A 23,655-nucleotide genomic window follows, 5' to 3' on the forward strand; every position below is an offset into this window, starting at 1 on the left:
CCATTTGTGTCTCATTACCATGCAACAAAATATTGAGTTTTTTATTTTATCTTTTTTCCAATAGGCTTATTGTTAAGGGTGTTAGTGAATTTTTCCTAAGTATGGGAATGGAAAGAAACAAAAGAGCATAATAATGAAGTTATGTTAAAATGACAATAAAAAAATACAGTAAACAGATCGAGTTTGATGGATAATTGAAAACATGAAGACTTAGAAGATGGAAACTACATCAGAAGATGGTTTGTCGAAGTTAGATGTTCCTCAAAGATATGAAGAGAAAAATATCGAAGGCATGTTATTTCGATCAAAAGTGCAAAAGCAATAACTAACGGTTTTCTAATGGAAAACACAAAGACATAGATGACAGAATTTAGGATAATTAGTTCAAATTAGACTATACACTTGTATAGATCTTGAAATTTGACTGTTGGATCAAAATAGGCTATAAATAAGAAGGCTAATGGACATTTTTCCTTGGTTGCGAAGATCACAAAAACCTCTATACCAACACCCTGCACAAGGAAAATGACTACCGATTACCATGACAATGTGTATATTCGAACCCATTTCTTAATGCAATTTACTGATCATGTAATTTCTTTCTTTGATTGATTTACATTTTGTTCAATCTTTTCTTCTTACATTTCTTCTTCAAACTTTATATTTTTTTCGATCTTCATTTTTTTTAAACTCTAAACTAATTTACTTGTTGTTCTTTACTTTTCTAGAACTTTTATTTTATCATTTGATCTCAATTTACATTTCAAAAGCACTTTACATTTTTGTCATTTTATCTTTTATCTTTGATTGCATTTCAAATGGATTTACCTTCAAAGCAGTTTACTTTGCAAGTCATTCTCTTTTTTTGCATTTTAACTTTTTACCACTCAAATTGATATAGCTTTTACTCGTTTTGAAAACATATTTATTACAAACTATAAACTCATTCAAAAAGTACTTTTATAACTATATTCGAAATAAGTATATTTTTGACTTATAATCTAAGCATTTCTTGATTACTAAAAACAACTCTAGTTACAAAGAAATAATAATCAAAATGACTATTGTTGAACATGATATAATAATATTTGATTATGTTAAAATCTCTTGTATATTTGACTAATTTTTCATAATTCCTTTAATTAAAAGTTACATCAACTATTAGTTTGAATAAAAAAAATAAAATTATAAATTTATTATACTAAATAAAATAAGTTATTTGTGATCGATAAAAATAAGTGTAAAAGCAATAACAAATTACATTTTGATTACTTAACAGATTTTCACGTTAAACACTTATCAAAGACTCAGTTACAAAAACTAATATCATGTGACGTGGAAAAGACATTAAAATAGTGGATTGATCTATTTATGTGTGTCCAAATGTGGGATACGAATTCCGTCAATGAAGACTTTGGATGCGGAAAGTACACTATTAGAATTTTGCAACAGTTAAACTATTTATTAATATATCCAGTGAAGTGAGTGCACAATAGTACATATAATAGATTTGTACACAAGAGGGTTAAGGAATTCTTACTCACGTATTTCCACTTGTGTCCACCAAATTATTGGTGTAATTAAATTGAAGAAAACGATAGAGCTGGAGAATCAGAATAGAGCATGTGATAAGTCATGTCTGCTCGATTTTTGTCTCTAAATATATATTCCCTTTCGTCATCTTGTTTTAGACTCTTATTCGATTCCTTAAGACACTAAACTTTCTATGGAGATGTTAGGTACAATTTGTAGCACGCCATCATTTTTATAGATTGCTATATATGTTCAAGCCAACCACATCTTTCACATAAACTAACTTCTTGTTCTATCCAGCTAAGGAAAACTATGCATTTTTTTTTGTTTTCTAATTCAAACGAGACTCGCTTGAGGAACATAAACCTGCCCATCCATGGAACCCAGCACTGGAACTCTTAAATCAAGTCATTATTCTCGTCACTTTTAGAATATAATTAGCTTAAAATATGTTTGTGGTAGTTGCCAATATAACAATTTTTTTAGTCCATGTCATTTTTTTTGTTTGTATATAATACAAATGTAATACCAAAAGATCATTGGTGTAAGTAATATTAGACTCAATTTCGAGTTCGAATGTTATACATGAAAAAAAATAATTGAGGGGAGATCCCATCAAACATGACCAACTAGATTTTTCGATCAAGATTCATCATCAATAAAAGTTGATGAATACTCTAATAACATAGTAATAAAGAAAAAGAGAATACAAATGTAGTTGTTTTGTTTGTTTCTGCAAAATATAGTGGATTTATTGCCATATGTTATTAATAATTTTATGAGTGCTTATATAAGTAGCAGCCATTTTAATACCAAAAAAAAATTATTAGTGGTTAGTACACCAAAAGGCAATTCACTGACATTTTATTTCACATAATGCAAATGTGAACTAAAAAATGTTTGACCAAAAGTATCCTAAAATAATAAAAGATTTCGAGTCCACCCTCTCTCTGTCCTCCACCCAGAAAAGAAAGGAAGGAAAACCCATGCTAGTAAGCTGCTCAAGCCTCAAGCAATGGCATGCTTTCTTTTGTACTGTAGAAAAATCAATGGACTTCAACAAAACACTGTTATAAGATTCTTTCTTTTGTTTGATACCTACCATGACTATTGACTACTCACCACAATCCCACCCGTGCCACCCTCTCTCTCTCTCTCTCTCTCTCTCTCTCTCTATTACACACACGTCACATGTATCTTCCTCATTAATAATTCAACGCTGTGGTCCCCTTGGACCCACCCCACCATCCATGGTTCAAGAGAGAACTTTTCATACTTAAAATATAAATTTTAATCAATCCACATACAAATCAATCAAATACTATCTCCATAAATACTCCTACTAATAATAATGGCATTTAAATATGAAGATAGAAGTTCTAAACAGCACATCACTTTCTCATATCATTAAATGCGTGCATGCGACGTAACTACATAGGCAAAAAGACAACAGTAGCACCAACCACATTAAATTACATCCGACCAAGATATCACCCTTCCCTTCTTCTGTAACAAGTCCATACACCCTCCAAGGGAAGGCCCATAATAACAATAGCACTAAAACACACGAAAATCAGTGTTTTCCCACAAGCGTGTTGTTACATTACTGTGCCATCCGTCAAGTATAAAAATGGACAAGGGCAGGGCCCCCCCTTTAGCCAAAGTTGTCACAATTTCTCTCTCTAAAGGGAAGGGTGCTTTAGCCCTGCTAGTGATCATTTCTACATCAGAGAAAAGGCAAACCCACAAAGGATTAAACACGACAGGGTTACAAAAAGAGGAAGTGAGGTTGGGGGCCCCATAACAGCCAAGAGGCGTGCACTCTCGTTTTTGGGTTACTTTTTTGGATAAACCAGTGGTCTTCTCATTAAAAATAAAAATAAAAATACAGCTCACACACCCCATGCCAGCGTTAGTGCTACTTTCTCTAACCCCCAAGACATGGACTAATCATTCATTTTTGTTTTTTCCTTTATTGCGGCATAATACCTCACCTCTTTCTTCACACACAAACTACTACCATTACTCAAAACCACCTGATTTCTCTATCTTCTTCCAACTTAATAATTGAAGGGCTTCAAGGGATTCATTTCACATTCATTCACACTCACCACTACCACAACACCCTTCATACCTATGTTTATTCTACAACCCAAAAACACAAAGATAACGTACTAAATAAGTGATAAAATTATGCTGATTTCCAATTATCCAAAACTTATATAGTAGCATCAAGTCCAAGTTCTATGGCCTTGAGTTTCAATGATTTCAAGCAACGAATGGCTTCATCAATAAGCTCAATTGGGTCCTTGTCCTTTCCACCAGGAACTATGCATTGCAGAATGCTCAGAACATCTTGAATCTTCTCCTTTCTCATCTTTTTATTGCCTGACAAGGAACCCATTTCACCTAACCCTCTACTACCGTTGCCACCACTGGAGCATTTTGATTCGGCATCATCTCCAACTTCGGAGAGTCTTTTCCCATTCAGAGAATTAGCAGTGTCCATGAACTGCATATCGCCGTCGTCATAAGCACCGTCCCATAGTTTTCGCTTCTTTGTTTCTCCAACGGAGCTAGCAACTTCTTTGGCGGTTCCCCTATCCGGTTCTTCCTGGTTATCATCGTGTGTGGTCATTGTACTGGGTGAATGTCCTGTGCTAGTAACTTCATCATCATCATCATCCTCAGTGGAATAACCATCACTCTCAGAGTAAAGCAATGCATTGATTTCCTCGGTGTCCTCATGCATCTCGCTTTCAATGTCATCATCAGTTCTTTGATTTTCATCAACTTTATCGTTCAAAGTTGGTCCAAGTCCAACCACATGATTCACATCTCTCCTTAAATTAAGCAATTCATTCCCATTGTTCAAATTGTTGAAACCATGCAGCTTTGAATTCCAGGAAGCAAGAGGACCCCCAAACCTTGAACTATGAACAAGAGTTGTTTGATCACCCGTTTGATCAATAACCAGGAATTGCTTCTGAGGGAAACCCAGTTCCCCATTCGGCGCAATTTCCTCGCCTAAATCTTTCGCGTGGCCAGCAGGGAGTTTTTCCTTTGCATTGAAGTTACGAGCAGGCATAGTAAATCCCTGTCGAAAGCGAGGCAAACAATAAAACCAACCATGAGGTTCACCAGAATGTCCTGACTGCGAATCAGGCAGCGCAGAGGATGCATAAACTGGCATTGCCGCATTACTCGTGACCACGTTGGCACCCAGATTCATAGCTGCAGAAGTACCACTTTGCTTCCTGGCGCCAAAGGGTGCAGCAGCATCGAAGGAGCTCAAATTAGGAGATTGCCAATCAAAATGCAGCTCCGGAATCCAGGTTCCGCAATCTTCTCCCATTCAACCACAACAATCACCTAAAGATTTTCAAAGCACGCTGTGAATCAACAAATAACCACAAATGAAAGAAATGAATGAATGGAAAAATAAACAATGCAATATGTACCTGAAGAAAAACGAATCAAACACAAGTGCTATCTTTTACTATTGGTAACTCTTTCGCCAACAAGGAAAACAACTAAACCACCAGCTTAACCCAAAACGAACAAAGCAAAAAACTATTACGTGACAGGCTTGAGCAAATGACGGAAGTATTCAGCCTGAAAACACCCAAAACAAAAATCATCATCAGTTCATGCTTTCCTTAAAAGAACAAAAATTAAAAAATAAATAGAAGAAAGAATAACCACAGTTTCTTCAGTTCTAGGATAATATACCTGACAATCTGTGAGAGGTTGGAAGCATGCTATAACCCTAACTATTATGGTGGAGCTCCCTGCAGTTCCATTCTCATGTTTCAATGCCCGAAATCTGGTTTGACTCGCTGCTTGGCACACCATAACTACTTTTGCAACCCTTCAAAATGGAAGAACAACTATGTTCCCAGAGACAATGAATCTGAAGTCTGAACCCTCCAAATTGAGTAGTGAAACCGGTTATGAAAAAATTAGCAATACACAAAACTAAGATACTAATTTGACTTGTCTACAGACACCCAAGGAGAAAAAGGCTAGAAACTAATGACAACTAAAATGTTTAAAGAGGCTAAGTTGAAAAGAAGAGGTTGAAACAAGCTGGGGGTGGGTTTCTTCAGCTGATCTGACGGACATAACAAGGAACAACAACAAAAAAATTGGATCCCATTGATTCAAGGCAAGGAAGAGATGAGTGAGATGATTGTAAAAGGTTTTTTGATCAAAAGGGACTTAAGAGTTACAGAATAACTTTGCAATACAGATTCAAGGAAATCACTTTGCGGTATACATCAACAGAGAGAGTAAGCCACCACCGCATGCTGCTGTATCCTTATTCACTAAAAGATGAAGCCACCAACACTACTCCTTCACCCAAAAACCCGTTCAACACCCTGCAATTGAATTCATACAATACAGATCTAACTATTAGCACAGATTAACACCTTTCAATTCAGCTCAAATCAGAACCAAATAAAAAAAAAAGTAAGATCAAAACAGGAACGGAAAAAGTTTCAACTTTTTCATTTCCTTTTCTCCTTCCCTGAATCGTATTTTCGCAAAACAAAACCTTCAGAGCAGGGAAATTACTGAGATTCAGCTAATCTAGGATATAATTTTTCATTAGAAACATAAAAACAGAGACACCTTAAAAGTTGCAACGCTAAATAAGAAAAGGAACATACATACATACATACATATATACATACATAAAATTCAAGAGCGCCAAGCTCCAGAATGGAAACAAGAATTACCTAAAAAAAATACAATTTTTTTAAGGAAACAGATTTGCCCACGAGATCTAGTGCAATAAATGAGATTCAGGTGTGTGAATTGAAGCTCTCCAAAAATTAAGCAATTTATGCAAACATTAAATTATCCTATGGCTAACTAAGAACCAAATTTGGAAACAAAACAGACAAACACACACACACACACACAGGAAGAGTAAGTAAAGAAAACATAAGATTCATGAAAAGGAACAAGAACTTACAAGGATGTGTGTGTCCAGAGAGAGAGAGAGAGAGAGGAAGAAGAGGGAAGCCGTTGAGAGAGGGAGCAAGCGTGACTTTGGTACAGTCAAAGTGGAAAGTGGAAACTGTGTTGTGTGTAACCAAGGCGAGAGATGAGGAGTTGAGTTATATAGAAAAATGCATTGAGACATTATACCCTTGATTCAAGTAGTAGTAGTAGTAGATCAAAATAATAGTAATAATTTATATATTACTAATCATTAAATATAAAAAAAAACGCAGGATAAATATAATAAAGGATTAAATATGGTTTTTTTCGGGTAAGTGAGCGTTTTTTTTCTCCTTCTAAAGTTAATTTTTTTAATTTTAGTTTCTCAGTATTTATGTTTTGTCAATTTTGATTCTATAAAATATTTTACTTATTTTTTGTTCCAATAAATTTATATTTTTTTAATATTAATTCTTGTAAGTATAAACTTGTATGGATTATAAATAAAAAAACTAAAATTTTCAAGGGATAAAATAAAAAAAAATACAAATTTATGGAGATAAAAATAAAAAAAAATCTTAAAACCAAAATTAAAAAAACATCAATCTACAAGAATTAAAATTAAAAAAATAACTTATAAAAGATAAAAATAAAAAATGTTACCTTACAAGAAAAAAAAAACATATTTAAACATGTAATATAATAAATCAAAAGAAAAGGAAAAGGAAAGTTGAGAGTGTTGTGGAAGGTTGATTCATTTCATACGTGTCCGTGCGTGCGTGAGGGGTGAGGACGCAAGCTATTAAGTGCACAATCATGAACCACAGTAGTAGCCTAAACCTCAGGTTAAGTTAAAATGGATTATTATGTTATGTGTGTGTGTGGCCCCGTGGGTAATTCTATCACATGACCTTGTGGTGAATGAATTACTCACCCTCACCCACCACTCTTGACCTCGGGTTAGAACCTAACCACACGGTGTGGTTAAGTGTGGTTGGCTTGTCCCCGTTCCCCTGGACGAATCTCCATCATGTGCATTGCTTATTACCCCAGGCTATGAAATGCTCATATATAACTCCAAATTCCTATTTTGTCCCTCTCAATCTTCATAATTATTCACCAGCTATATAGTCCCACCTCTGCACAAAACAATTTCTGTACGGTCATTTGAGGAAATCTGCAAATAGTTTTCCATCTTACAACGACAACAACCAACAGAAGAACATATTAGTACTAATATATTTTGGGTCTAACTAATTAATGTCCTTTAGATATTAATCAAGGAATTGAAAAAATTAGAGTAAAAAAATATCAAAAAAATTATAAAAAACATACTTTTACATATAAAAATATTTTTAACTAATGTCACGAGAACACGTATTAACATTTATCATATCTTTTAATTGTAAATGTAAATGTAAATGTCTATGATTCGTAGATCAGACAATTCTCCTCGTTAAGTGCTAGTGTGCTACCATGCATCCTTTGCTATTTTGGCAATCGCAAATCCAAATGTGATGCGAAGAGATTAAGAAAAACCAGATAATACTAGGTGGAAAAGCCTATGATGATTAATTTTCTTTTTTTTCAACTCAAATATGGAAGTACTAAAATTTAACAGTTTTGTTTAACATGCATGCTACTACACTGTTATTGTCATTGTTACAAGTTACTTTTCTTCAATCAATAGTGAACATTGTCTATATCACGCGTTTAGACTAATAAGCCAAGACTATATAGATTCTATTATGAAACTAGCCATTCGCAACTTGAGAGTCAAATTTTGTATCCTTTATTTACTAAGTACAGTTTCCATTATCACCAACTTCAACTTTTTTCACACTAATATCATTTATATAATAAATTTTATTTTTATAACAATTTTCATAAATTCACATTTTTCTTTATTTCTCTCATGATTATAAAAACAATTAATTTCTCTTTTTCAAATTATAATAGTCATTGTGTGATAGTTTGGACTATGATAAAGAGAAATTGTCCATAAACTACGTAGACTCAAACTATTCAATCCAGTTGGTTAATTTCCCTCTTCAAATGCAAAACTGTTCTCAGCTTAAACTTTACAATAACTTGATTACTTGAGTATTCTTGTTAATTTTATCATCTACTCCACTTTTGTTTCACGGTATCATTTAGGACTGTATATCAAATCAACAATTACCCTATACACTTCTATAATCCATTTAGCCATGTGGCACAGTGAATTCTCTATACACAGGTAAGCGCATGCTTGGTTTAACTTTTTTTCAGCAAAACAACTAATTATTTTTTAACATTTTCTTCAACACAATTACCAAAAAACAAATAATTATTAAAAAAAACTAACGTGGCACTTAATTTGTTTGCAAAACTTGAACTACATGCAGCATACTTAATTTGTATGAAAAATTTAATTAAGCTCAAAAGCAAACATATATAAACATAAAAAAAAATACTACAAATATACAATCATCGTGATAGATGGAAGAAGTAGAAGAATAGAAAGGGAAAAAATTTCAAAAATGAGAACATGAAAGGAGGTGATGAGGGGGGTTACAAGATGGAAAAGGTGTGCATCTAAATGTTTTCACATGAACATCAATAATTTGTAGCTTGACCGTTCAAAGCAGAAATTATAGAGGGACCCACCCATCAGCAAATAGTACATCATATCTCTCACACACTAATACTTTATTATATATATAAAAAATCTCACACTCACTCACACCACATGACGGTGTATTTCTCCTTATTAACCATGGATGGCCTAACTTTAGGGTTTGGGACTTTGGGTTAAAAGCTTAGTAGGCGTTGGTCCCGCCAAAGAGTACCATTATACTTTCCATTGATGTGATATATGGATGTGCCTAAACCATCAAAATAATCATCAACATGAGTTTGGCCAATGCGGGCTCTACAACTACCTGATTTAGTATAAGTTTGCGTAAGATTTGTTTCCTAATTAACAATCTTACTTACCTTCTAGTTGAAAATAATTACTTTTTTTAAAATTTAACCTGTGTCTAAACGTACACTAATACCCAAAAATACACTGTCATCTTATCAGTGTCCGTTTGTTTTAAAGTTGAATAAAGTATTTTAATTTTAACTAATCTTAAATCATTATTAGAATATGTGTATATATAAATTCCAATCATAAAATTTACTTTAAAATACGTGCACAATAATAAGAGAAATTAATTATTGTTTTAAAACAAAGGAACTCTATACTTCCAACCAAAAAAATAGGGACACTAGTGTGTGTGGATACTATAAGAAATCAATTTCCGGGTACAAAAATCATCATCCTAAATTTTGAATAACAACAATGTGTTGTTTGAACTCCACCATGAAATTGGTCACAATTTTACTTCATCCTGCCGTCACCCAAAACACATACTAATACTTTGTTTGCTACCGTGAAAAGATGGAATAGAGTGTGATTGACACTCCTTTCTTTTTTATGAGAAAGGAAAAAAAGTGTTGGACATGAATTTATACATTCCTATTATATCTCTCTAAATTTAGATGGAATAGAAGAGAAGAAAAAACATTTAAAATAAACAAATATTTTTATTTATCTCACATTTCATTCTTTTATTAGGGGTTTGTTTTATCATTTTCACATTTTCTTAAAAAAGAAAAATTAACTTTCTTCCTTTCAATTTTTTTCTCCTACTATCTTCCCTTTCTTTTTATTTTCTTTGCTCTTTTTTCTTTTCATTTTATTTCCAAAATCAAACATACGCTGAATAGTTATTCCCATACGAAATGGGTTCATAAACATACAATTAAGTTTTTATTTTAATATTATTAGTTGTAAAATGAGTTGATCATCCTAATCCATTGGATGAAACTATCTTACTAGATGATGAAACTCTTCATTATATAACCAGAATTCAATTCTCCACATTGTGTATGCATTCAAATGTGAAACCTTTACCAATATTAAGGTGAATACACATCATAATTATGTTTATTATTCAAAATTGACTGTGTCAAAATTAGTTATAAATTTGATCTACTTAACCTACAACCATATCAACCCTCTTTGCTTTGAGTATGGATCCTCTCCAGATGAGAGAAATTGAGTGACCACCAGTATTAAATCTTATCATTCATACATGTTTTGTATTTTTTATATAATAAAATTATTAAGTATTAAAATTAATGAACAACTGAGATCTCATCCAGATTTTTCAATTACTGGAGAGGATATTCTTCCCTCAGATTTGATGTTTACAACAGATTCTATTGTTGTGTGTAAATAGAGTTTGTTCAACCTAATTACCAAACATGAACAAGAACTATCATGTCAGCCACAATATGCCATGGCCAGTCTTTTGTAGCTAGATAGAATTATTTACGTCATATATGGTGAAATTTGATGAACAAATATTGTACCAGCTGTAGTACGTAGCATAGCAAATTGTTTTATGGGAATTAGACAGTGATTTGTATTAATTGGTAAATCAGAAGTATTATAATGTTTCACAAAAGACTGACCCTAACATTTCATAATAGGAATACAATAATGGCCTTCTTATTCCTCTTCATCCTACTTAAAAAAACATCTTCGAACGTAGTACTTGATTAAAATCTTACAGCAGAATAAGAAGCTCATCTTTCAAAATACAAGTTTCCATAATCGGACAAACTTGACAGCTCTTTGAATGAGGAAATGTTGTTTGATCATGGAGTCGGAGAACAGAAGCAATAACTTTTTGGATTATTGAGGACTAATGTTACTTGAGTTTGCATATTAATTATATTTATTAAATCTTGTGCCATACATTTCATTTCATTTCATTCGACTAAAAATAATATTAAGGTTTATTAAAATACTTAGCTCGTAAGTCATATCTTTAAGATTATTTTAAATCTTTTTTATATATGCAAAATTCTTTATCATTAATTGAGATTTTGTTCTACCAGTATAATTTTTAAAGAATTTTGTAGTTGTGCTTGTGATTATTTAATCATCCTACTTAGGATCTTTGTTTCTCCAACAAGACTCCAAAAAATTCTCACAAGTTTTGATTCTTTGAAATGATTATTGGACTCGTTTTTAATTTAAAATTTAATCGATCACTTTTAAATTCTTTATTTTTCTCTAATGATGTCTTTTGTAAGGATCAAATGTTGATTATCTCACAAACTTTACGTGTTATATTCATTCTCGTTAAATTTTGTAATTGGTTTTTACAAGACATTTTTTCACTTATTGTTCGTAAATTGACATGTTCTGATATTCTAATTAATTAGAAAAAAAAACATTTGAAATTACGATACATAACAATACTTTGATCTTTTAGGGTTTATTAAGCCGATTTAGGTAAGTTTTTATTGAATACCAAATGAGAATTACTGACAACTTTCAATACAATTATCACCAACTAACATTTTACCATACAATAAACAAAAATATATTAAGTCTATCTATAATATTTTGTGCATTTACAGTGTTGATTGAGATTTGATATTTTCTTAATTGAAGATGAGACACCACCTTTTAGCTAGCTTTCTTGGAGGATTTACCTTGGGGGCCATATCCTTTGGAGAAAGCATATTCACATTTAAATATTAATTGTATAATGTTATATACCATGAATATAATATGTGTAGTGTGTACCCTTTTTACGAATGTCCAATGACTATTTATCTCGTAGTTAACCTTTCCATTCACTTAGAGATCTTTTTAATATTATTCATTCATTTATAGATCGCCTCTTTATTGTCTCAAATATTAACCTTTGCATTCACAAATGGGTAAATTTGGTGGTGACCTCGCTCACTAATATTCAAAGACTGTTCCACTTTATACGCCGGTTGATAGATGCTTTGTGATTTGGTTTTGTTCTTTCTTACACTGACTCAAAACCTTTTTTTCTGTTTTTATTTTGTACTCTGACCAAAACTTTCTACAGCCACACTTTGCTCTACTTTTTCTTTGGGTCCTTTGTTCTATCATCCCTATAGGCAGAACTTTTCCTTTCGTCAATTTTACTTTATTTTATCTTTTTTCATTTTTTTTTATCGACATCTTTTTCACCATTTCCTTTACAGTCCCAACTACCAAAGTTATAAATTGTTACGAATCTTATTGTTCTTGATGTGATTATGTAAACGGTTCTGTTTATTAGCACGCACCAAAATATCATTATCATTGGATTGCTTCGATTGAGATGGTTTATTAGCTGGACATAGAATTATCATCCTAGCTTGTTGATTACTGAATATCATTAGAAATTGATAGCATTCTCTAAACGTGCTTATTTCCATTAATTCATTTCTAATGTGTTTGGATACCTTCTAGAATCAACAATTACCTTCTAGAATTTTTTAAAATTTTATTATCATATTTATTATTTTATTAAATTGTTAATTTAACAAATATTTAATTATAATTAAAAATTTATTATCATGATAGAAATTATGATAATGAGAAATAAATATTTTTTTTAATTTTAATCTTAATTATTCTTTGATCATATTATGAACATGATATCAATAATCCAAATAAATCTATATATGTGATGATTTTTATTGAATAAAGATTAATAGATTTCATTTATTAAATTACAAGTATAGATGATGCACATGTGGATGTCATCATTAAACTAATTTAATTGAAAATTCTTAATAGTTAATATTATCTTGATATGTCGATAGGAAATTCTCAAAAACAAATTTAATAGTTTCATTTGACCTTAAATTATGATAGTAATTAATAAATTATTTATTATATTTTAATTTTAGACACCTAATGTCTTATTACACTGGTTGAATTGATATTGATATGATCAAATACTTGTAGAATTAATGATCAATCAAGAAAGTATTCATCAAGATAAGAATTTGACAATAATAGTATATTTTAGAGTTAACCTTGAGTTGTAACTTATGGAAGAAAATATTATATTATTTTTTTATTTTTTCTTGAAGTTAAAAGATGCATTCTTGTTATCTGAACGTTTAGAAATGTTGCTAGACACTTACCTTAATTAGTAAATTAATTATAATTAATTTATTACCGGTTTAATATTGAACTTATAGGGTCACATTCAAACAAGTGTTTCAATTTTTGCATAAGAAAATAATTTATTTGATAATTAAATTAAAAAACTTAATTTAATCAGGTAAATATTTAAGTAGAATATTATTATATTTTTTGCTAGCACCAAGAATATAATTAATATAAATAAAGAGTATCTTTTTTATATATAAATGTGGAAGTTGTCCACAAAATAAGAATAAAATTTTATTGTTACATATCACAATCAAATCATGTGATTAATCATCATAATTAGTCACGTGATTATTAAAAAATTATCTTTTGTTTAAGTCAAGAAACTTCTTAAGATAAAGAGAGATGTGATACTTTTTATTTTCAAATCTTTCTTTTATGTAAAGGCTTAAATCTATATCTCTTTAACACTACAAATATAAGCATTTACCTAAAAGTAAAATGTACATGATACAAACTAGAAAAGTTAAGTATAATTTCTAAACCTGAAAGTAGAAAGAGAATTTCTTTAGATTTTTACTTATCAAAAAGTTAATGAACAAGAATTGATCTCATTGTGGATACATATAATCTTCATATTATTGAATAAATTTTTATTTGCTTTAAAAATGTGCATCCAGAAACACAATTTAATTTTCTTTATTTATTATTGTTGTAATATATTTTAAATACAAGATGGATCATTTAATTCCACTACGTGTGTTATGCGAACACCATTTTTTCTTACATAATCTTCTCTGCAAAAACTTATAAGAGAAGAAAATAAAAAAAATGAAATGAATTGAGATTTTTTTCATAAATTAAAATTAATTTATACACTTAACTTTAGTAAAAGTTCTTACATTATTTTTTTTCTTTTTTTCTCTTTCTAGACAATCCTGTTTGAAATTGTCAGACACTAGATATGAGTACTTCTTCCAATAATTTTTTCTAACTTCTCCAAAAACTTAAGTGGATAATTGACTTTATTTTTTAGGAGAAACTTAATTTATTTTAGCTTTTTTATTGTCTTCTCTTGTAAATTATTTTAAAGAAGTTTATTTAAACAGAGCCTAATTATTTTACCTCATTACTTATTTTATTTTTTTCAAGTACTATTAGAAAAGTTTAACCAATCAAGATTTAAATCTAATTACAAATCATTTGGACTTTTTTAAGTGTTGTCCCGAATAAAGAAAAAAAAAAAACTCTTTTTGGTCAATCACTCCTCTGTGCTTCAAGAATTCGACACGGAATGTGATGTTCTATGTATCAAACACCCGTGTAAGGTATTAAAAAAAAAAACTGTTTAAGGTTACATGAATCTCGTATAAAAATGAAACCTTTTGAGAGAACAAAAACATTAACTTACACAAATGAATATTATGCTATTAGCCAAAAAAAAAACTATGAATTGATTAATTGAAAAACTAATAAAAAAAAGTCATTCTTGTCTAAATATGAAAAGGCATGAACACTAGCACACCATATCTGTTTTTGCACAAAGATTTTAGCAAAGAATATACATTTCTTTTATACGGTAAATCTGTCTCCTATATCCAATTCATCCAACATATACAGAGTCTTCATTCGGGTTCAATATGCCCGAAAATCGCTAATTATCCGTTGCAGTTAAAACTTAAAAGCACAAGCCTTATTATATTAAGAGGGGAAAAAATTACTATAATATTTCATCCGGTTTCAATTTTTAACTCTTACTATGTAGGAGAGTGAGACAGATTTATCATCATTTCCTAATTGTCACGATTGTTTTACTTCAGGTGATAAATCTACATGGATACAGACGTGGGGACAACCATGTTATGGAGAGGGACGCCAAAAAGAAAAAGAAGAAAAAAACATGGTTTTTTTAAAATGATATGTGACAAAATTTAATTGAAAAATAGTAAAAGGTGATTCACTCTCAACGTTGTCATAGTTTTAATAAAGATTTAAATTATTTATACAACATATTTCTACCATATATACTTCCTAGCTTTTCAATAAATTTATGTATTAAAAAAATGATTAAAAAGTGTATTTCTAATCTTTTTATTCTGTGCATGTGTTGATGATTTAGTATTCTACGCATTAACTATTGTTTTTTTTTTTTTTTTACTTATTTACAAATGTCAAACATTACCAGGGTAATATGGATACATCATATATGCATATGCATGTCATGACTCAACAAACTTGTTTTTGGTTTTAGAGAGGTAAGATTTGTCAGTGGTCTTATACCATCTGCACTTTCCATGAAAAACAATGTCAATCCTTAACTGGGATTAATATTAAATTAATAAATAAAATAATCAAAAGGAAAAGGCATAAACACTGCGAACAAACAGGGCATGGTACCACCCTACTAAGAAAACACAAAGGGATACAACCCATGATTTTATCACCTGAAAAGAAATCTTATGCACAGAGAAGAAGATCTCTAGGCACCCAATAAAATAGGCACTCTAAGCAATATTAAATTGATAAGAATATGCATACTTTCATGCCCTCGTGTTTGGAGTGAAGGGAACAATCAACGAGCCCAATCAAGTTCTTCCCCTTCATCCCTATCCTATTTATTGGGTCTATCCTTTTGGTGGCACTTCTTCAACAGCTGCCACCAAATACTAATTAAGGTGCAAAGCATCAAAATTCCTTTTCAATTAAAAAACTATACCCTTCGCATATGAGTCAATAAATAAAGCCAATTCTTCTGCACGTCTGTGTGTTATTTTATCATCATGGTCACTTTATTACCAGATTTTTTTAATATATATGCTACCTTTCAATATATTGTCATTTTGGAGAATAAGACATTAATTTGCAATGGCATGAGCTTTGTGGTTGTTTGTGGATCACCTAACTAACGACAAATCCCCATGGCCTAGCTAGCTACCTCAAGCTTCTTGGTCACTGCCCAGTGCCCACCAAAAGGAAGAAAAGAGGGACATGGTTCTTAGTGAGTCGCCAATATATAACACATAGTATTAGATTAACGTTTACAAGTTGACCAGTCATGTTCTATTGGATGAGGCCTATTCTTTTACTTTTTAACAAATTCCTTTCTCAAAATCACATTTTCACTACTAGAAAAAATCATTTCTCATCGTCAATTTATATCGCTTAGAAATCATTGTAGCATGTGAAATAATAACATTTTTGTAATATTAGGATGACATTCTACTTGATTGCCTTAAAACTAATCTAAAAAATATATTGTATATTTGGATGTCAATTCTAATCATAACTATATATTATTCTCGTTCCTAGATGCAAGAACCTTTTAACTAATTTATTTTCCTTAAAAAAATAGTTGATTTAGTTAATCACATTAAATGGTGAATTATTTATATTATCATTTTAAAATTATTTTTTTCTTATCTCTTTATGTATTTAATTGTTTCTCATAAATATTTGGAAAAAAAATAATTAAGTAAGAGTATGAAGAAAAAAAATAATTGATACATCTAAAAATTAAAAAAAAAATTATAATAAAGGACAAACAAATATTTAAAAAGAATTTTTTAATTAAAGACAGAAGGAGAAAAATTGAGTGTTTTCAACGTCTTACTAAAATTGATACAAAAGCAACTTTCTACCTCCATTCTAGATTTAAAAATACTCATATATTATATAAGCTGATTTTACATATCATTAAAATTGACTTAAAAAGTCAAAAAACAACCGATACAAAAATCATTTTTTACTAGTATTTTCAAAAATAGTTTTTCATTTCTTTTCTTTTTTCTCTCCTTGCTCTCCTCTCTCTCTCAATCGGTTCTCTCTTTTCCCTCTCATTTTCTTATTATCCTCCCATCTTTCTCCTTTGTCTCTATTTCTCTCAACTCTATCCATGTTCTCTCTTACAAAAACTCTTTTAGCTAAAAGGAATAAAGCTTCCAGTATAGTTTCTACTTTAATTTTAAGATTCTTATTTTAAATTTTAACTTCAAAGTAACTTCTAAGTATTTTAAAAAATGAATCAAATATAACATAAAATCAATTCTTTGTACCATAACATACATTTCAATTCAAATTGATGTTTAATATTTAATTTAGACACATTCCAATAACATCTAATGTTGTCAAAATTAATTCTAAACATCTTTACAATAAAAAAATCCTAAATTGTTACATAAATCAGTGCAAATATATAGTAAAGTATGACCAGTAAGTCTTTTTTTTCTTTTTTTTTTGGTTAAAATGATCTCATGCGTATGGTGAAATTCTATTCTAAAAGTACTAACATCAAAATTTACAAAACACTTGTTTATAAAAAAAATACTTAGTTTTATAGTAATTCTTTCCAAAAAGTTAATAATTTTTTTATAAAAAAATAAACTTAACTAAGAACACACTTAAAGTCTATTATCTCGTCCACATATTGGAGTAGTCCTTCAAGTATTTTTGGATAAACTTTTCTAGAAACATTAAGCTAAAAAGTCTCACCATAAGCTAAAATTAACTTACATATAACTACAAGTTAAAAATCAACTTTTAATTCATGTGAAACTAATATGAGAAAACTTCTACAACATAGTTTATATATAGATAAATAATTTTAGCTCATTGTAAAGTTTATTTTTTCCTTTTTATTTTTTTCTCCAATAAGTGATTTGAAAGAAATTTACCCAACCAACCCTTACCCGAACATTTTAACCCCGTCCCTTTAAGTTAAGCCTCCTCTCCAAGTGACAAAATCACGCAAGAAAGAAACAATAAGTGAGGAAGATAAAGGGTTAAAGTATTTTGCTTTTTGGGATGGCCATTAATTACCCATCGGTGGGGTGAGAGTGTGTGGGACATAAGACCATGGAGCCATTTGGCTGTGGATTCTCCAACAGAAACATCCACGCTTGGAAAGTTAATAACGCTCTCTCCATTCATCCACCACTTTCCACTAAAAAAAAAACTTTTTTAAGAGTTTTTTCTTTTTGAAAATAACACAAACCAATGCAAAGTTAGACCAAAAGGGAAGGGGAATCCATTCCCCGGACATTCCCTTATAATATGTTAAACACCACCCACTTTCTTAGACTTTTATCCCACACCCTAACCTTTTTCTGTTGTTCACAATCACATTTCTATTCCCCCCCAAAGGAAAAAAAAAATGAGTGGAACTTTCAACCTTCTCCATTTATCGTTTTATCAAAAAAAAAGTGGAACAATTTCATCATTTTCTTTTTAATGCCAAACTACGGCCTGGTTGAAGTGGGTAATTGAGTGATTATGTCAGATTTGGTTAGAATTTAAATTTTTTCATCATTAATACACGTGTGTCAACCATTTTGGTGACTACCAAGACAATTAATTCCATATTTTAACTGGTTCTCTTTTTTATCAAATTTATTCGTTAATTTTCATAAATCATTTTTCTCCATTTTTTTTTAAAAAAAATAAGAAGTAATAATAGTACATAATAACAGCTAATGCCAAATAAGGTGTCTATTTGAAATTAAGATTTTTTTTTTTGGTGTAGACAAGATTTAACCACTCAGCTAATATATAGTTGTTTTTTAAATTTAAGAGTTAGCTCTTTCTCTTTAAAAATAAGCAAATGTAGACTGAAGGAGTAAAAATATTAATATCATTGATTTGAATTAAAATATTATGTTATCTTAACTAATTTTATATTCACGATAAATAAAAAAATTATTTTCTCATTTTACACGTTTGTTCCGAGTCAAATCCTTTCTCAATTAATATATTTGTATACCATTTATAAACCTTGTGTAAAATTGCGAAAGTTTTTATTTTGAAGGCATCATTACTTAAATTACATATCAACGCATAATGGTAATGCATGAACATTTGTGTCTGAATACATGTGTCCCTTACATAGCAAGAAAAGGGAGGAGCATTGACAATTTTATCTTTATTTATGGACAACATGGACAAGGTAATCTTGAACAGTGATATTAAAGGCAATAACTTCACATCTATTCCACCATGAGTAAGTTGCCAAAGTGGTGGGAGAGTTCATTTTTGTAAAGAATCATGCTGTTTTGAAATATTGGAGTTTAAGGTTGCTTCTAATTATGCCAGCACTCGTTATATTTTTTTAACAAAAAATTTAGGTGATTTAGGTCTTCAAAATTCACAAGATTAAAACATACTTTTAGATTCAAAAAATACTAACAAAAATACTTACAATCATAAGTCATCTACAAATAAAATCTCACATTAACAATTAAATATGAGTATGATTCTCTACCACTAAACCAACTTTTATTGGCACAACTTCTTTACAAATACACACTAAGGGCCCATCCACCATATATATTGTATGTCAACCTGGAATAATGGTTCCATATGTAACCAACTATGCATTTCTTGTAAGCATTAGATGCATGATCCAAGCATTAGCGTCTTGCACACAATATTGCTTGTTTCTTAAATTAAAAAATATACATAAATAAAAACTTCTATTAATCAGAAATCAATGTTAATATAACTTTTAAAATAACTATTATAAAATTAAGTAAGCATATCATACATAATAATTTATAATTAAATGGTAATATAAAACTGTTTTATATTGTCAATACATATATCTTATGTTTTCTTTAAAAAAAATTGGGATAAGGAACATGTAAACCACATTTCTTAACTATTCCAGGGAAGTATCCGCGAGATTGAAGGCAATCTGCCTCAAAAACCTCATTTGTAAAAAGTAGGTCTAGTTGCCAAAGTTCATACCTCATTTCAACAATACTAAAATCCTATTAATGTTCTATATATAGTGTTGTTTTATTTTAAATACAAGTAAAATTTGATCATATAATCACATATTAATAGTTACAATTAAAATTGCTTAAAGATCATATCACCAATTGAAAAAATAAGAAATATTTTATAATTTAATATTGATAAAATATTATTTTTCGTACTTTCAAATTCAAATAGTTATACCAGTCACTTTGTCTGTATGTTTGTTCACGATTTTGATATGACAATCAAATAAATCTTCACAAGTATTTTGGGAAAAAAAATCATAAATATGGATATCATGTAAATAAATATTGCGTTGTCTGTGCATGAGACATGTGTTTACTTTTTTCAGTAAGCTGAATGATGATGAGATTCTTAACGTTGAGCCAAAAGAAAAATATGGAATAGTAATTTCCTATCAATCACACGTGGGATACTAATGGCCAAAGACTTGTTATGACTTGTGAGTTGCACCGTGTGCCCATTTCTTCGCAATAATATGAGCATGCATTGTCAATTGACTCAAGTTCAATAATAATTCCCTAGCTGCGAGCGAGCCTGCTTGCTTCTACACTTCTCTACTTTTTTGTGGGATTCTTGAAAGCTTAAAAATTAATGGCATCATTAATCTTACCCTCAATTCCTACAAAGGCTACAGTTAAGCTTTCCATTACATTCTTAAAGTAGGGTTTAACTTTTCATTTTTAACTTGTGCTTCAAAGTCAAAATTATCCACTTGAGATGGTAATGTAATTATCATATTAGAACAAAGAAGAGACAATTAATCAAAGAATAAACCCCAACTCTAACCGAGAAGATTTCGCGTAGGGTCCTTTCTAAAGAACCGTGCTTTCTGGTTATTAAGCACTCTAAAATACTTTATGACAATATGGTAACTAGCTATGAGAATAATGAGATCACTTAGGAATTTGGGATGCTATTTGTTACAGATTAGAGTTAGGTGATTTGAAATATTAGTAATCAAATATCCTTAACCTGCCTTCAGTGTTAAATATGAGAAGAAGAAAAAATACCCTTTTCTTAATCTCAAATATTAAAAAATTTCAAACTAATTTTATTTTATTTAATGTTATTATCTTTAAAATATTTTTTCACTTAGGAAGATGTATTGGAAAAGGATTTCACAGAATTTTAAAAGATTTTTCTTTTATATAAAAAGTTTTGTGGTATTCAATCAGGATTTTTAAATAATATAAATAAGTTTTGTAGTATTTAATTAAGACTTTTAAATTTTTTAAAGAAAACAACAAAATTCAATATTATTCAATTAAGATTTTTTATAACTTATAAAAAGTCTTTTGGGATTCAAAAATATACATATTTCGATGTATTATTTTTAAGAAGAATCTCGATCGATTTCATGAGAATTTTTAATATAAATCATCTATCAAACAATCTCATCCAAGCCCTTGAGATTTTGCTAGATTTTTTTCTTTCTTTTTCTATTGGTTATCAATTATTTTTTTCATCCCACATACCTTATTCTCTCTTTAATATTCTTCAAGATACGCATGTTATATATATTTTTCTTATTCTTTTAGAATAAAAAATGTCAAATATATTTCTCTTCTCTACACTTTTCTCTTTATTTTCTAAATTAAATTATTGATTTGTCTTATGTGTTAAAACTAATCATGTTTTTCTTATATTGAATATGTTCATCACCTCTTCAATACAATATTTTCATGAATGTCACCCTTAATTTCGTCATCCACATAACTCAGTAACATTCCTACCTATTTTTCACCTTCATTGTTCCCTTCTAGTATATGTTTATTATTGCATCCCATTTAAATATGTCATTAGATTTATCATGAAATGATTATAGTAATTGAAAAAATTAAAAAATCAAAGTATAATTTTAAATCTATTGTTCAAATCCAAAAGTGAGAATGAGAATTAAGATGCTATTTCAAGAGAGGTTAATACACAGGGACATAAAGCTAGAATCAATATAGTTATTAAAAGATTAAAAAAATTATATTGATTTTACTTTTTTTCATCCAAACCTCATTATTTCTTATTATTTTTTTCACTAACTCTTATAATTTTGAATGTGTTTTTAAAAATTCACAGAATCCTTTCAAATATGATAAATCTATAAAACCATTTCAAATTCTTTAAATTCTTATTATATAAATCCATTAAAATTTCAACTATCATAAAAGTCTTTAAAAAAATTTGATAAGTCATAATATTCTTATATAATATTTAAAATCTAGAAAACTTTTTTATGCTAAAACAGTCTTTTAAAATTTTGATCTAAACCACCCCCTTTAATTGAAGTTTTACTTCCAATAACTCTTTTATATTCCTTATATCAAGTTCCAATGAAAGGTAAGTTGAAAAAAAATAATTTTAAATACAATTGATGCAATTAAATGTGATTAACTAACTTTCTTAGTTAGTGTGAATCATTTTTTTCTTATATTTGAAATTAGAATTGTATATATTAACCCATGTAAATACTACAAAGCAACATCTCTTCTTTTTTTCCTATCATGGTGTAATTTTTTTCATTTTTAAATTCATAAACATGTATGATTATATTAATTATAATAATTATGACCTGTATAATTTTCATAAATTTAATATTTAAATTCAAATTTAATGAATATTTAATTGATTTCATATCACAATATATAATTTTATATTTATATGACAATTTAACCAACACACACACAAGCACACATTATCCTTTGACATTAAGTAGAGGGTTTTAGTGACTTTGTGACGGCAAATTATGCAAATCTTCAAATCCATGGTTGGGGACTATATAGAATGAAGGAAAAGTTGAAAGTTCTAAAGAAAGAGATTTGTGCTTGGAATAAAGGAAGGTTTGACAACTTAGAAGAGAGAACATTAATCCTTGGCAAGGAGATTAATGCCTTGGATATTAGGAACGAACAACATGGCCTATCAAGTGACGAATTGGCTTGAAGAGCAACCTTGTGTGAACAACATGGAGAGATATTAAGGAGACTTGAATTACTCCTACACCAGAGATCGAGGATCAAATGGCTTAAAGAGGGCAATAATAATACAAGATTCTTCCATTCAATTGTCAATCGAAGGAGGAGAATAAATGGTGTCAAAGGCTTATTGAAGGAAGGTGTTTGGATTGATGATCTGAAAGGTGTCAAAGAGGAGATTAAAAATTTCTTTCACCAAAAAGTTTAAAGAGCCTAGGGATGTTGAGCTAACTTTGGATTGAGTGTTTTTCAAATCTATTGGTGTTGAAGATAATGCTCTCCTAACATGCCTTTTTTCTTATAAACAAATTATGCATGAGATTTAGGATTGTGAAGGCAGCAAGAGCCTTGGTCCAGATAGGTACAACTTTACTTTCATCAAGTCTTTGTCATGTCTTGGAAGATGATATTTGTTGTGGTCTTCATGAGTTCCAAACAAATAGGAAGATCCCTAGAGGAGCA

General features: G+C 29.8%; 1 protein-coding gene and 1 pseudogene across 1 annotated transcript; both read right to left on the reverse strand.

The window, feature by feature from the left end:
- Positions 1-2,910: 2,910 nt before the first annotated feature.
- On the reverse strand, positions 2,911-6,676 carry LOC100803342 (transcription factor bHLH143). The gene is made up of 3 exons (XM_041008928.1): positions 6,515-6,676; positions 4,995-5,915; positions 2,911-4,905 (listed from the first exon to the last, which is right to left on the reverse strand). Exon 3 carries the CDS (start codon positions 4,886-4,888, stop codon positions 3,752-3,754), a length of 1,137 nt encoding a protein of 378 aa, XP_040864862.1. The 5' UTR covers positions 4,889-4,905; positions 4,995-5,915; positions 6,515-6,676; the 3' UTR covers positions 2,911-3,751.
- The window catches only part of LOC100777484 (4-hydroxyphenylpyruvate dioxygenase-like), a 24,997-nt pseudogene continuing 6,451 nt past the window's right edge, over positions 5,110-23,655 (reverse strand).

The sequence above is a fragment of the Glycine max genome, chromosome 14 (genome assembly GCF_000004515.6).
Source record: "Glycine max cultivar Williams 82 chromosome 14, Glycine_max_v4.0, whole genome shotgun sequence".
Lineage (NCBI taxonomy): Eukaryota > Viridiplantae > Streptophyta > Magnoliopsida > Fabales > Fabaceae > Glycine > Glycine max.